Source organism: Phascolarctos cinereus, unplaced genomic scaffold, assembly GCF_003287225.1.
Source record: "Phascolarctos cinereus isolate Bilbo 61053 unplaced genomic scaffold, phaCin_HiC Scaffold_726;HRSCAF=1367, whole genome shotgun sequence".
NCBI lineage: Eukaryota > Metazoa > Chordata > Mammalia > Diprotodontia > Phascolarctidae > Phascolarctos > Phascolarctos cinereus.
This window is the reverse complement of record NW_027556098.1, coordinates 46,231,891-46,247,803: the sequence shown is the minus strand read 5'-3', so window position 1 is coordinate 46,247,803 and position 15,913 is coordinate 46,231,891. Positions and strand designations below refer to the sequence as shown.

Sequence of the window (15,913 nt, the reverse complement as noted above, 5' to 3'; positions counted from 1 at the left end):
TCCCCCTACATGCCCAGGAAATGTACCAGACTGCATCCTGACCAGAAAATCCAAGGAAAAAAAATCACAGTGAACCAATTTCCAGTATAGGTTGGCGAAGGGAGACAGACAGAAAGATCTGCAGGCACAGGGGACAGTCTAGCCAGTGCAATGCTTTCTAGAGTAGGAAAAGGCTGTGCACCAGGGCAAATAGAGGTCACAAATCAAGCATAAAAGGGCTTGACTTTGTGTAGACTACATAGAAACAGGTGTCAACTGACAGGTCTGTCACTCAGTACCCAGTTTCATTTATTTTTGGGTTTTTTTTTTTGTTTTATTCATTTTTTGGTTTTTTGTCCAACTATTGAAATGTTTGTGGATATTTATTAATTTCTTAATAAAAAATAAAATTAAAAAATGGAAATCTAGGAATTCTGAGATGTGGAGGTAAAGAGGACATACATTCCAGATACAGTGAATATTCTATGCATTCGAAGAGATAGGAAATGGAATTGTACATATGAGAAGCAGCAAATAGGCCAATTTGACTGAATCTATAAGTTCATAGTAAAAGGGAAGAATATGTAATAAAATTGGACAGGTAGACTGGAACCAGAAGGTAAGGGTTTTAAAAGACAAAAGACAAATTGAGTTTATATTTGATCCTAGAGGCAATAGGAAACCGCTGAACCTTTTTGTACAAGCAAGTTGTAGTGTATAATTAATAATAACTGAGGAAACAAGCTGAGTTATACGATTTGTTAGCAAAACAGCCATAATAAACTGGTCAGTGGACTCCCTAGTCAGTCCAAAGACCCTGAATATAGAGTGAGACAGATTTTTTATGCATTAAAAACAATCAAATAAGACCAATTAATTAAAAGAAAACAACCACAATACAAACCAGGATATAAAATTAGGTAATCTGATTTCTAGTTGGAGGAAAGATTAGAGGCTTTCCAAGTTGGGAGGGGGGAAGAGAGTTTTGGTCCAGTTGGGAAGGGGATGAGTTGATTTCAGGGTATTTCTTTTCCCAGAATTGAGAAATGCTGATTGATTGGATTCACCTGCATTTATGAAAGGATAGATGGCTTGTACCATCTAGTTTCCCATGGGTGATTTTCAGAAAAACGACAAGATGAAGGATATGTGGCAGCACAAGATGGAGTCAGTGCTCATGAGATAGAATCTATTTGGTTCTCTTGATTCCCATACCAAACCAACTCCATTTTAAAACTGGTTTTCACTTTATTTTGCAGCTGTGATGGACTAAAAAAGGGAGAGACTAGAATTAGCAAGATCAGTTAGGAGGCTTTGCCAAAAGGTGGTATTAGAGCCTGAATTAGGGTAAGTGTGATGCGAGTGGGGAGAAGGGGACAGATAGGAGAGCTGTTGTGAACATAGATTTGGCAGTTAATTAAATATGGAATTGAGGGAGAAAAAGGAATCAAGGATGACTCTGAGATTGCCAGCCTGAGTGACTAGAAGGATTTCTTCAACAGAATTAGGCAAGTTAGGAAAAGGACTGGATTTTAAGGGAAATGATAATGAGTTCTATTTTGGATATACTGAGTTTAAGATGCCTTTTCAGACTCCATTCCATTTCCTGGTTTGTGTGTGTATGTGTGTGTGTGTGTGTGTGTGTGTGTGTGTGTGTGTATGTATGTTTTTTACATAGGCTATCTTTCATCCTTAAAATGCATGATCTTCTCACCTCCACATCTTAAAATTCCTTTTTTTTATTGTTATGAAATGAATGAATATCAATAAAAAGGTAGTTGGTGATGTGGGAAAGAAGCTCAAGAAAGAGACTACAGTAGGATATATACATCTACAAGTCAGATTGGGCTTGGGGAACTTGAGGTATGGTCCCTAAGAATTACTTATGTTTTGTTTTCTTCATCTAAAAAATAATTTCATTTATATATTTTGTTTTTATATCACTTACATTTCTCCATATATAATTCCCCCTCCACTTTCTCAGAGAGCTATCCCATATAATAAAGATTTTTTAAAGACAAAAATAAAAATAAAAGAATCAGTGAAATTGATTTTAAAAAAATCACCTGACAATGTGAATTCTTCTGTGGATCCTTCATCTCTGTAAAGTGGTGGGGGAGGTGTCTTTTCATATTTACTTTTTTGAGATATGAAATGAGACAGTAAATGACATAATATGTGTAAAGCACTTTGCAAACCTCAAAGCATGATGTGAATATTAGCTATTAATATTATTATTGCTAGGGGCCAAATTTAGTCTTTGTAAGTTTGTAGCATTCTTTTTTTTTGGTTGTGGTTCTTTCCATTTACATTATTATATACATTATTTTCTTGGCTTTGCTTACTTCACCTTTGCATCACTTTATGTAGGTTTTCCCATGATTCTTTGTAGTCATTGTACTTGTTTCTTATGGCTCAGTAGTGATTCATTATATCCATATACCACGATTTGTTTAGTCATTCTCTAATCGATGAGCAACTATTTAGTTTCCTGTTCTTTGCTACTACAAAAAGTGCTGCTATAAATATTCTGCTGTATAAGGAGCCTTTTTGTTGTTAATCAATATCTCTCTGTGGGAAATGCCTAGCAATGGCATTACTTCTTATGTTTATAATTTTGTAATCCCAACTACTAAAGAAAATTTAACACTCTTCCAATTTAATCATTTTAAAAGTGTTTAAATACAAAATACTTAACTAAGAGATCACAATTAAAACAAGTTTGGGGATCACAGGTATAAAGGTTAACTGAGGATAGTGTCTTGGTCATCTCACTTCTGCTATTGTCCTCCAGAACGGTAAGTCTCAAATTTCCAGTATGAGAACCATTTAAATGAGTCAGAAGACTCTAACAATCATTTACCTCTACTTCATCTTAGAAAAAAAGCTTCCTTACTAGCTGTGTGATCCTGGGCAAGTCACTTAACCCTGACCACCTCCCCGAAAAGCAAAAAAAAAAAAGCCTCACACAAAGTAACAGGAAGATTTTGTTCTTGTTTCTTGAGACTAGTGAGGTAACAAATATATTATTGATTTACGTCAGAAAACTACAGATATCATCATGGGACTTTTTTGGGGGAGGGAACTATTCTTTTTTTTTAATTTAAAAAATCTTAACATTTTTTAAAATTTTGAGTTCCAAATTCTTTCCTTCTCTTCAACCCCTCCCCCTGCCATTGACTAGGAAAGGACCACACTTTAAGAATCACTGTTTACACAGCAGCATTTCTAAAAGTCAGTCAACAAGCATTAATTAAATGTCTGCTAATTCTTTTACAAAGAACATTCAGGAATATGAAAAACATTGTATTTATCCCATGTGGAATAAAGAAAAAAGACCTCTGCCCTCAAGCTGTGATGACTTCAAAACTGAGGCAAGGAATAGTTTCCTTTTCTCCCAACTAAGATCCTTTCTCTCCTGCTAAGAGGTCTTTCAACAAAATTGAGTATCATTAAGTGATTTGCCATTACATTATCTCCTTCATTTTTTTTCTCTTTCCATATATCTCCTTCTGACAGGACTTCCTTTCTCTTGGCTTTTTCAATAGCAAAAAAAACTGACCTGGCTTTTTTGGGGGTGAGAGGGTGATGGTGGTGGGGGAAGCCTTAGGAGTCCTTGCAGATGCCTCAGGACTGTGGAATGATAGTTGAAGAACATGTAATCTAGAGTGTTCAAATACAAGTCCAAAATAAACCCTTTCCAAGGGACTAAGATGAGCAGTCATAAAGACCAGGGCTCAAATCATGATTCTGACACATACTAGCTAACGTCTAACCTCTCCATACTTATGAAAGCAATGCAATTGGATTTAATAGTTTAAGAAAAGGTATATTGAAAAGAACTATAACTATAATAGGCACTTTGGCATATTGGATAATCCCAAGGGTCTTAGTGCAATGTTGACCTTTAATGCCTTAAAATTGCACTAAGACTTTTGGAATACCCTGTATACCTAAAAAAAGCATTTGTTGATTTTTTTTTGTCTTGTTTGCTTTTCTGGAAACAGAGACATATGGAAAGTGTCATAAAGACATCATAAAGACAAACTGCATGTGATGTGGCTCTAACAATACTAGATGATAAAATCGTACATTTAGGACTGTCCAACCTCTTCAGGAAAAAGATGAACAAGATGAAAGGGATGCTGAGGTCAAGCTTTACACAAGACAGAATGAGTATAGTTAAAAGGCTGATTGATATAGTAGAAGAGAGCACTGGGTTTGAATTCCAGCACAAGATAAAATAGTAGAGAGAGTTCTAGATTTGGAGTCAAGAAGACCTGGGTTCATGTCCCTTGTCTGATACTAGCTACATGATCAGTGGTAAATAATTTAACTTCTCCAGGCTTCAGTTTTTTCATCTTCAAAATGTGGATAATACCGGCATTGCTTACTTCTGAGTGTTGCTATGAAGATCAAATGAGATAGTTATGTAAAGTGCTTTGAAAACTTTAAAGTGCTATGTAAATTCAGTTATCACTATTATTATTATTACTGCCTATGTGGCTTTGGGCAAATTATTTGATCTCTGTAAGAATCATCTGTAAAATGAGGGTTGGACCAGATGATCCTCAAAGATACTTCTAGTTCTAAATCCTAAGATCTTGGCAAGCTAGGCAACAAAGCACAAAATAGGTAAGTTAATATATACACATATAATTATTAAAAATGCAGAAACTTTCAACTTTTTGTTACAGGTTTTTGGGTTATTTTTAACATTTAATACCTGCAAAACTTTTTGAATGCCTATAGAACATTTGTAGTCACAACATTGTGAGTTATTTAGTGAATGATGTACAGTAAAGTTTTAATCTAAAACTGAGAGTCAGTAGAGTGCTAGAGTTAAAGTCCTGAAGATCAGATTGCCCTCTCTCAGCTGACTCGGTTTCCTGACCTATAAAATGAGGGGTTAGACTCACTGACCTTTAAGGTCTCTTCTCGCTCTAAATTTATGATCCTATAATTTTCCTATCATCCACTGCGCTTCCGGGATGGCTTCTCTTGCCATTAGTAAGTACGTATGCAGACCATAAACTAATCTTAATATTTACCCAAGCAAGACCCAAGATTGTAGATAGAATCGTAGCCTTAGAGCAGTAAGTAAACTCCTCAGTTAACAGAAGACAGAACTAAAATCAATCATTAAGCAATTTATCAAGCATTTGCCTTATGCCAGGGACCAAGCTAGGCACTGAGCATACAAGTAGAGATAACGAAATAATCCCTACTCTCAAGGAATTTACATTCTTATAGGGAAGACACAAAGTACATTTATAAGTATAGCATAACTATAAAGAGAAAAAATACAAATAAATATAAAGTACCTAGGAAGAGATGGCATTAAACAGTTGGGAAGAATTGGGAAAGGCAGTGTAGAAGGTGGTGCTTAAGCTGCATCTTGAAAGAAAAGTGAGGGTTTGTGAAGCAGAAATGAGGAGGAAGGAGGTCATTCTGGACATGGGGGTCTGGCCTGTGCAGAGGCGTGGAAATAGGGATGGAAGTTGTCCAGTGGAAGCTTTAAGCTTTCACTGTTTAATAATAATAATCACCATTGTTATGATTATTGCTTAAATTTAAATCGTGTTTTGGGGTTTATAAAGCACCTTGCATATTTTATCTTATTTAAGTTCACAACAGCCCTGTGAGGTAGGACACATTATGATCACCATTTTACAGATGAGGAAAATGAGGCTTAGAGAGTGTTTGAGGCAGGATTTGAAGTCTGATCTTTCTGATTACAAGTCCAGCACTCTTTCAACTGAACCACAGAGTTTGTGATACATATGAGTATTTTTTTAAAAACTATTTACTTAGAACATTCTGTCCTTTTTAAGTTTGGGTTACAGATTCTGTCCCTCCTCATACCTCCCCCACTTGATGAGAAGGTAAACAATATGATAATATCAATTATACATGTGAAATCATGTAAAACATATATATTAGCCATATCGCAAAAAAAAGCAAGAAAACTATACTTCAATTTGCACTCAGTTCATCAATTCTCTCTCTCAAGGGAATAGCATTTTTTCCATTGTGAGTGCTTTGGAATTATCTTGGATCACTGTATTGATAAGAGTAGTCTTTCACATCATTACAACATTGCTGTTACACTGTACACAATGATCTGGTTCTCACTTCAGTTTGCATCAGTTCATATAGGTCTTGCCATGTTTTGTTTTGTTTTGTTTTTTCTGAAACCACCCCCTTTGTCATTTTTTACAGCACAATAGTACTCAATCACAATTATATGCCATAGTTTGTTCAACCACTCCCGAATTGATGAGCATCCCCTCAATTTCCAATTGTTTGCCACCACAAAAAGAGCTGCTATCAATGTTTTTATACACATACACACACATACACAAAGGTCCTTTTCCTTTTTTTTATTTTTTACCTTTTTTGGGTACAGATCTAGCAGTGGTATTGTTGGATTAAAGGGTATGCACAGTTTTTTGCCCTTTGGGTATAATTCTACATTTTTTTTCCAGAATGGTTGGATTGGTTCACTAATGTACTGATTTTCCCTCATCTCCTCCAGCATTTGTCATTTCTGATAGATATGAAATGGTATCTCTGAGTTGTTTTAATTTGACTTTCTCTAATCAGTAGTGACTTGGAGCATTTTTACATGACTATAGATAACTTTGATTTCTTCTTCTGAAAACAGCCTATTCATATCTTTTGACCAGTTATCAGTTGGGTAATGACTTGTATTTTTATAAATTTGACTCAATAACCTGTGTATTTGAGAAATGAGGCATTTATCAAAGAAACTTGCTGTAAAAATTTTTTATATTACTTCATTGTCTATGACACCTTTTAGCAAAATGTTGTTTCCCTGATTATCTCTCAATTAGGTTTATTTTTGCTTTTGTTTTGTCTGAGATCGTGATTGCCACCTCTGCCCTCTTCACTTCAGCTGAAGCAAGAGACCCTGCTTTATCCCTTCATTTTAACTCTAAGTGTGTTTTTCTGTCCCAAGTGTACACAACATATCTTTTATACAACATATTATTGGATTCTGGTTTCTAATCCATTTTGCTGCCTGTTTCCATTTGATGGGTTAGTTCCTCCCACTCACATTCACAGTTATGATTACTGTGTATTTCCCTCTGTCCCATTTTCCTTTAATTACCCTTCTCTCCCTCTTTTAATCCTGTCCCTCCTCAAAAGTCTGTCTTGCTTCTGACCACTACTTCCCCTAGTCCACCCTTTCAACTTATAATTCCTTTTCCCCATATTTCTTATTTCTTTCCATTCTTTCTCTCTGTTGGGTGAGATAGATTTCTATACCCAACTGTGTTTTATTTATATTTATTTATCTATATCTATATTCTTCCCTATTTAAACCAATTCTGATTATAGTGAGGGTCAAGCATTGACCACCTTCTCCCTCTTTCCCCCTCCATTGTAAAAGTTCTTCCTTGTGTACCTCTTTTATGCGAGAAAATGTTCTCCATTCTATCTCTGCCTTCCCTTTTCTCCCAGTGCATCCCTTTTTCTCACCCCTTAATTTTTTTGGGAGATCATGCTACCATAATCAACTCTCATCCATGCCCTCAGTCTATGTAAACTCCTTTTAACTGCTCTAATAATGATAAAGTTCTTAGGAATTACAAGTATAATCTTCCCATATAGTAATGTAAATAGTTTAATTCCGATGAGTCCCTTATGATTACTCTTTCATGTTTGCCTTTGTGTACTTCTTTTAAAGTCTTCTGTTTGAATGGTCAAATTTTCTATTCAGCTCTGGTCTTTTCATCAGGAATGCTTGGAAGCCCTCCATTTCACTGAATGTCTATTTTTTTTTTGCTTGAAGGATTATCCTCATTTTGGGGGGGGAGGTGATTCATGGTTGTAATCCTAGCTCCTTTGCCCTCTGAAATATCGTATACCAACACCTCTGATCTTTTAATGTAGAAACTATTAATCTTGTGTGATCCTGACTATGAGTCCATGATATTTGAATTGTTTCTTTCTGCTACTTGCAACATTATCTCCTTGACCTGTGAACTCTGGAATTTGGCTATAATATTCCTGGGTTTTCATTTTGGGATATCTTTTAAGAGGTAATCTGTAGTTTTGTTCCATTTCTATTTTACTCTCTGGATCTAAGATATCAGGGCACTTTTCATTGATAATTTCTTCAAATGTGGTATGTCAGCTCTTTTTTTCCTCATGGCTTCAAGGCAGTCTAATAATTCTTAAATTATCTCTTCTCAATCTATTTTCCAGGTCAATTGTTTTTCAATGACACATTTCATATTTTCTTGTTTTTTTCCATTCTTTTGACTGTTTTTTAATTGTCTCTTGGAGTTTCATTGAGTCCTTAGTTTCTGCTTGCTCAATTCTAATTTTTAAGGAACTTTTTTTTCAGTGAGTTTTTGTACTTCCTTTCCCATTTGGCTAATTCTACTTTTTAAGAAGTACTTTTCATCAGGAGAACATGGATATGGCTCCCCTTATAAGTAACTGTTGCTTAACTGGGTACAAGTCCTTACCTGTCATAAATCTCTGAGCCCTCCTCTAGGCCAGGCAGCAGCCCTATGACAAATGCCTGAAGACTCGGCAGAAGCAACTTCTTCAGTGGAAGAAAGTATTTCTTTTCCTTTTGGCTTAGTATGCTTTTTTGTGAGGCAGTTGGGGTTAAGTGACTTGCCTAAGGTCACACAGTAAGTATCATGTGTCTGAGGCTGGATTTGAACTCAGCTCCTCCTGACTCCAGGGCCAGTGTTCTATCCACCATGTCACCTAGCTGTCCCTTTATTCTGCTTTTTAAGGAGTTTTTTTCTTCAGGAATTTTTGTGCCTCTTTTATTATTAGACCAATTCTGTTGTTTAAGGTGTTATTTTCTTCAGTATTTTTGTGTGTGCCTATTTTACCAAACTATTAATTCTCTTTTCATAATTTTCTTGCATCACTCTCATTTCCATTCTCAACTTTTCCCTCCTACCAATCTGATCTCTTTCTTTAACTCTTCCAGGAATTCTTCCTGGCCTTGGGTCCAATTAGCATTTTTCTTTGAGGCTTTTTTTGGTAGCTATTTTCACAAATCTTGTCTTCTTCTAAGTTTATGTCTTGGTCTTCCCTGCCACTGTAGTAGCTTTCTATAGTCAAGTTCTTTTTTTGTTGTTGCTCATTTCCCCAGCCTATTTCTTCACTTTGAACTTTATTTTAAAGTTAGACTCTGCTCACCCAGGGTGGGGGGAGGCACTGTGCCAAGCTTCAGGATATTTTGTGCTGCTGTTTTTGAAGGTGGTTATGGGAGTTCCCAAGTTTTCAGTGTTTCTAAGGTGGTATTATCCTGGGAGAGGTGTGGTCACTGCTCTCCTGGTCTTTATCTAAGAGGGACCCCTAGTCTTCTACAACCATAAGTACTAGCATTCCACTTGGTCCTAGAACTGGGACCAGGGCTCCTGCTTTGTTCTGACAAATCACAAGCATACGTCTCTGTCCTGGAACTACAACTCAAAACTGCTTATGGATAACAGAGTTGCCAGTCAGTGCTAGCTTCACTCAGTGCCAGCAGAGGTCCCCTGTAATCTTTCTGACCAGTTATCCAACCCCCTCACAGTCTCTGGTCCAAGAGCTCCCCAATCTGCTGCTGCTGCTGCTGTCATGGCCTGGGCCTGCACCCACTCTGTTACAGACCTCTCCTGTAGATCTGAGTTGTCTTTGATGGGAAAATGTCTCCCTCTGACCTTTTGTTGGCTCTGCCACTCCAAAATTTAATTTGAGAATTATTTTAAAATTGTTTAGAGGGGAACTTTGGGAGAGTTCAGTCGGGTCCTGAGCTGTACACTACCATCTCGGCTGCCCTATGTGAATATTTTTTAATACAAAACACTCATAGACAGAGAGAAATTGTTTCTGGAATTTAAAATATTTACATTTATCAAAAATAATATTAAAATTTTCCCTTGTTGCACTACCCTTGTGAGTGGTGCCCTACACAGTTATCTGCTTATTTTTTTCTCTACTCATTTCTGCACATGGTATTATTTTAATCTTGGTGGTGACACTGAAGGCTAAAAAATTTGCTTGTATTGTGTTTTCCTCGTCTTAACACTCTCTATGAGTGTCAGATTTACATTTAACTCTCAGTGATCTTTTTGTATATTATCTATTTTACAGGCTCTTCAAAGTAATCTGACATATTCCCTATTGCCAAGACGTCTCATTATCAGTAAGAGATTAGCTCAGTGTTTGCATCCAGCTTTGCCTAGTGGAGTACATTTGAAAGCCCTAGAGACCTATGAAATCATTTTTAAAATCATAGGGACAAAATGGCTTGCCAAAGATTTGTTCCTTTACAGGTAGGTTTGCTTTTGGAAATTCAATTTTGTTATCAAAAAAGCATGTTTAATTTTCAGATGAGGAAGTATTATTATTGTTGTTGATCTTTCTTTTTTCCTTTTTCTCAGTTGTGGCTTGTTTCCCCTTCTGACAAATGGAGCAGTGTCAGTGAGACCTGTCCTCCTTGGGCTATATGAGAAATACTTTCTTCCACTGAAGAAGTTGCTTCTGCCGAGTCTTCAGGCATTTGTCATAGGGCTGCTGCCTGGCCTAGAGGAGGGCTCAGAGATTTATGACAGGTAAGGACTTGTACCCAGTTAAGCAACAGTTACTTATAAGGGGAGCCATATCCATGTTCTCCTGCGGGGAGAAGAAGCAAAAGCACCTCTTTTTTCCTCTCAACTTTGTTGTATAAACTGTAAACATGGTGTAGGTCTTGGATTTGGGAAACAGGATTTAAATCGTAGCTGTAATATTTGTTAGCTGTTTATTTTTCTCTTTGCTAAGCCTCAATTTCTCAATCTGTAAAATGGGAATAAATAGCAAAACTTGTAATATAAAGCACCATACAAGTGTGGATATTATTGGAATCAGTCAGCTAGCATTTATTAAGCACTTATTATGTGCCAGCATTGTGCCAAGCATTAGGAATAGAAAGAAAGGCCAAAAAAAAAATACACCCCTTGCTCTCAATGAGTTTACTATCTAATCGGGGATGGGAGGGAACAACATGCAAACAACCGTTTACAAATATAATTTATACAGGATAAATTAAAGGTAGTATCAAAGGGAAGGCACTAAGATTAAGAACAATCAGGGAAGACTTCTTGCAAATGGTGGAACTTTAACTGAGACTTGAGGAAAAGCTAGGGAAGCTGGGAGTCAGAGATGGGGAGGGAGAGTGTGCCAGGCATAGAGGACAGCCAGTGAAAATACACTAAGTCAGGGTCAGCTAGGTGGCACAATGGATAGGGCACCAGCCCTGGAGTCAGGAGAACCTGAGTTCAAATCTGCCTCAGACACATAACACTTAACTAGCTGTGTGACCCTGGGCAAATCATTTAACCCCAATTGCCTCACCAAAAAAAAATATACCACGTCAAGAGATGAAGTGCCAGGTTCAAGCTCCAGCAAGAAGGTCGGTGTTATTGGCTAAGAGTACGTGGAGGAAAGAAAGGTGTAAGAAGACTGAAAAGATAGGATGGGGTCAGGTTATAAGAGATTCCAAAAGCCGAACAGGGGATTTTATATGTCATCTTGGAAGTAATAGGGAGCCACTGGAGTTTATTGGTTTAGGAAGGGGGCATAACATGGTTAGACCTAAGTTTTAGGAAGACCAATTTGAGAGCTGAATGGAGGAGAGATTGAAGAGGGGAGATACTTGAGGCAGGGAGACAAATCAGCAGACTATTGCAATACTCCAAGTGTGAGGTAATGAGGGTTTGCACCTTCGTGGTTGCAGTATCAGAGGGAAAGGATATATTGAAGATGTTATAAAAGTAGAAATGGCAGAACTTTTCAACTTATTGGATATGGGAGGTGAGAGAGAGTGAGGAATTGAGGATGACACCTAGGTTTCAGGCCTGCAGGACTGGGAGGATGGCAGAACCCTTGATGGTTATAGGAACATTAGGAGATTTTCATGGGAAAGTTCAGTTTTGGACATGTTGAGTTTTAGATGTATTCGAAACATGCAGTTCAAGATGTCTAATAGATAGTTGGAGATGTGACAATGGAGGTCAAGAGACAGGTGAGGCTAGACAAATAGATCTGAAAATCCTTTGTATATAGATAATTGAATTGATGTTTGCTGATTTGATCACCAAGTGAAATGGTACAAAAGGAGAAGGTAAGAGAGCCAAGGACAGAGTCCTGTGGGACACCCATGATTTTCAGGAATGACACTAATGAAGATCCAGCAAAGGACACAAAGAAGAAATGGTCAGATAGCTAGGAAGAGCATGAAGAGAGAACGTTATTATCAAAACCTAGAGAGAAGAGGATGTCAAGGAGGAGAGCATGATGAATACTGTTGAAGGCTGCAGAGAGGTCAAGAAGAATGAAGACTGAGAAAAGGGCTTTTAGATTGGGCAATTAAGAGGTCCTTAGTAACTTTGGATAGAGCAGTCTTGATGGAATGATGAAGTCAGAAGCCAAACTGAAGTAACATAAGAGAGTACTAGCAAAGAAAGTAGAAGCATCTATTGTGGATGGCCTTCTTAAGGAATTTAACCACAAAAGGGAGAAGGGATATGTAATGATAGTTATTGGGATTGGATGGATCAAGTGAGAGTTTTTTTGAGGATAGGGGAGAAATAGCTTTGTACCTAGGCAATAAGAAAGCAGCCAGTAGACAGGGAGAGATGAAGTATGATACAGGGGACATTCTGCTGGAAAATAGTTGGAATGGGATAACTTGCACATGTAGAAGAGTTACCTTGGTAAGAATTTCCTATCTCTTCATGTAAAAAAAAGGAGAGAAAGAGGAGGTAATGGCAAGAGGACATTTTAGTGATGTGAGATGAGGAACGGGGAACTTTCTGCAAATGGTCTCAGCTTTTTCATTGAAATACAAGGTGAAATTCTTAGTTGAAAAGGTCAAAAGAGGGAAAATTAGGGGCGATAAATCAATTAGTAGACATTTATTAAATGCCTACTACGTGTCAGGCACTGTGCTAAGCTCTGAGGATGCAAAAGAGGCTACCCTCAAGGTGCTTACAATCTAATGGATGAAAAAATTTGGAAAAGCTACAGTGCTGAGTGAGAGTCAGTTTGGGAGATAAAAAGGATTGCCTTGCTGCAATGAGGGCACAGTTGTGATTATGTAACATAAAATTTGTAGTGGAACCAGTCAGCACGGTTTCTAATTTTTCTCCATTATTGCATAGTGAATACAGAGGAAGAACTCAAAGCCAAGAAGGTTCGAGTCTTGACGCACTAGCCTCTATGATCCTGGACAAATCATGTTACTTCTCAGAGCTCTAGGCAGCTAATACTATAAGTTGCAGAGAAGGTGCTAACCTGTTATGGTAGAGGAAGTTTCCATGCTCATCAGTTCCCTGTACCAGTGAATTTACAAGTACAGTCCCTATTCCTATAAGTAATCAAAAGGGGAAAACATAGATTCAAAATACTACTTTTACAGTTTATAAAGCAGTTTCCTTTTCTGAACTCTGTCAGGAAACTAAGATGAAGGGAAAACAAGATAATAGTATCATAGAGCCAGACCTTCCAACTGTTTGCCCATTGTTACACAGAACTCAAAATTAAGGTTTTCTCAGGAGAAGGATGGAGCACATGGGGGTGGGAGGGTATGATGTGCTTTATGTTTTTGTATTTTTTTTCCTCTTTAAGTCATTTTCAAATACTTTACCTCATTGGCAATAAATAGTTGCTACCTAATAAAAACTGTTATCCACATTTTATTTGTACTTCTGTTGATGAAATCACAGAAGATTAGGGGCAGGTAACAAAAACAACAAGATAATAAGATTTTAAACTAACTCCAAAGATAAACCTATACTCTTTTATCCCAAATAAAATTTGTGGAATAAGGGAGGAACTAGTTATTTTTTAGCCCAGCCTTTTCAAAATTGAGACAGCTCTCTAAGGAGTAAAAGGAGTTGGGAGATGTGACCACTGGCTGCAGCCAAGAGAGCCAATGATGGACGAAGAATCCAGTGCTTGAAAAGGAATAATACCACTTTTTAGAATTGGACAGAGAGATTTCTTTCCATTCCCCACCTCACTGGCCACATCTTTTAGAATTCTTTCCCAGTAGAAGACATCAAACCCAACAGAGAATGGGGCCCAGGGAGCTGAGTGAGGAGACAGCTCTAGAGAGGGTGTCTTTGTGTGGTTTGAGGATAAATCTTGGTCTTCAGAGATTGAGCTATAGAAAGGAACAGGCACAGGAAAACAAGCTGAGCAATTTGCCTTGAAGAGATGTAGTGTGAGGATAATACAAGAAGCAAAAGGACATTGGTGCCATACCATGCCAGAAGTATGCATTGATTTTGATATGAGTGTCCCTCCCTACTAATGTATTCTAATTGTGTGCCCATTCTTTTTATTTTTATTTTTTTATTTATTTTTGCGGGGCAACTGGGGTTAAGTGACATGCCCAGAGTCACATAGCTAGTAAGTGTTATGTGTTAAGGCCAGATTTGAACTCAGGTCCACCTGACTCTAGGGCTGGTGCTCTATCCACTGCGACACCTAGCTGCGCCTCTTTTTTAAATACTGTTTTTATTATTTTGGCGGGGGGGTGAGGCAGTTGGGGTTAAGTAACTTGCCCAGAGTCACACAGCTAGTATGTGCTCACTCTTTTTCAAAGATACTTAATGCAATTGTGGGACAGTATGCCCTAGATTTATGGGGAAAATATTTTGTAGGTACCATTGCTATAAATGCCTTACTATTCTCAGTAAATGCTTTTGTTTTGATCTAGTTCTGTCTGCTGACTGATCATTAAAAGTAAGTTCACCAGTCAGAGCTAGTGAGTTACAGTGTTAGTAGTATAGACACATAGAGTTCCTTGAACCTGGGATAGCTACTTTTTGGGGGGAACCTTCCTGAGAGCTGGGGGGGAGCTTAGGACATGGACATGCAAACAGATGAAAAAATTAAGGCCTAGAAAGTTTCCTTCAAATAATTATTGGTAAATTAAATCCCTTTTAGGTACTGACTGTGTGCTAAATACTGAATTGATATAAAATACTGCCATTTCTTTCAAGGAGCTTATAATCTAGTGCACAAGATAAAACACATATGCAGAAAGTATGATAAAAAGCAGAACTGGAAAATACTACACTAACTTACCTCAGAGGGCTATTGTCAACATTAGGAATGCTTGTTATTTCTTTTAAATTTCCATATAATGGCTGCCCAAGCCAATTCAATTTCACCCAAAAAAAAGTAAGATAGAAAATAAAAACACCAACACTAAACCCTTATTCAAAGCAATGAATTTTTTTTTTAATGGCTTTCAGGAGTAAGTTCCTCCTAGTAGCTAGCAGGGACTTTACTCAGGCAGAACTTGTATCCTTGAAGAACAATGTTGTTCTGCTATCTTAGGATTCAAGCCGTTATGTGGAATTGCTGCAAATTCAACTAGTATTCATTAAGTGCCTGCTGTCTATGGATCACTGTGAACCAGAAAAGTATTCTTCCAGCTAATAAGTTAGCTTAATTTTTTTCAAAGCAGAGCAAGAATAAATTCAGTTTCTATAACCAGCCTTAATGGAAGACCAATGAATGTCATTAACCACAAAAAGGGAACCATATTCCTTTTGTAAAAATATGACAATAATTTTCTCTTTCTCGTTTTTAATTATTTCAAGAAGAAATTTTGCTGGGTCATTTTGTACACAAGGGAAAAATAAAGTGGATTTAAAAGAAAAGAAAATTTAGTATATTAATGGGAGGAGAGAGCAGATAACTAGATTCGTTAGAATTATAAAGACAACTCAAATAGCTTCCCTAAGTCAAAGACCACCTTCCATATTTTAATCAGCATTCTTTTATTTAGTGTTCCAAAGAAAATAGGTGTCTTTATAAATATTTAACACTAAGAACTACCAACTCATTTTATTTCTGACAAACTGATGTCCTTTTATACTTTTATATACTGCTTCTG

At 37.2% G+C, this 15,913-nt stretch overlaps 1 protein-coding gene across 2 annotated transcripts in view; it reads left to right on the top strand.

Moving 5' to 3' along the window:
- DOP1B (DOP1 leucine zipper like protein B) overlaps window positions 1–15,913 on the top strand; it is a 138,231-nt gene that overhangs the window by 9,312 nt on the left and 113,006 nt on the right. For both annotated transcript variants that reach the window (XM_020995843.2, XM_020995842.2), the window contains exons 3-4: window positions 10,114–10,295; window positions 10,404–10,574. In XM_020995843.2, coding sequence (XP_020851502.1) covers window positions 10,114–10,295; window positions 10,404–10,574 — 353 coding nt within the window. The remainder of the gene's footprint in view (window positions 1–10,113; window positions 10,296–10,403; window positions 10,575–15,913) is intronic.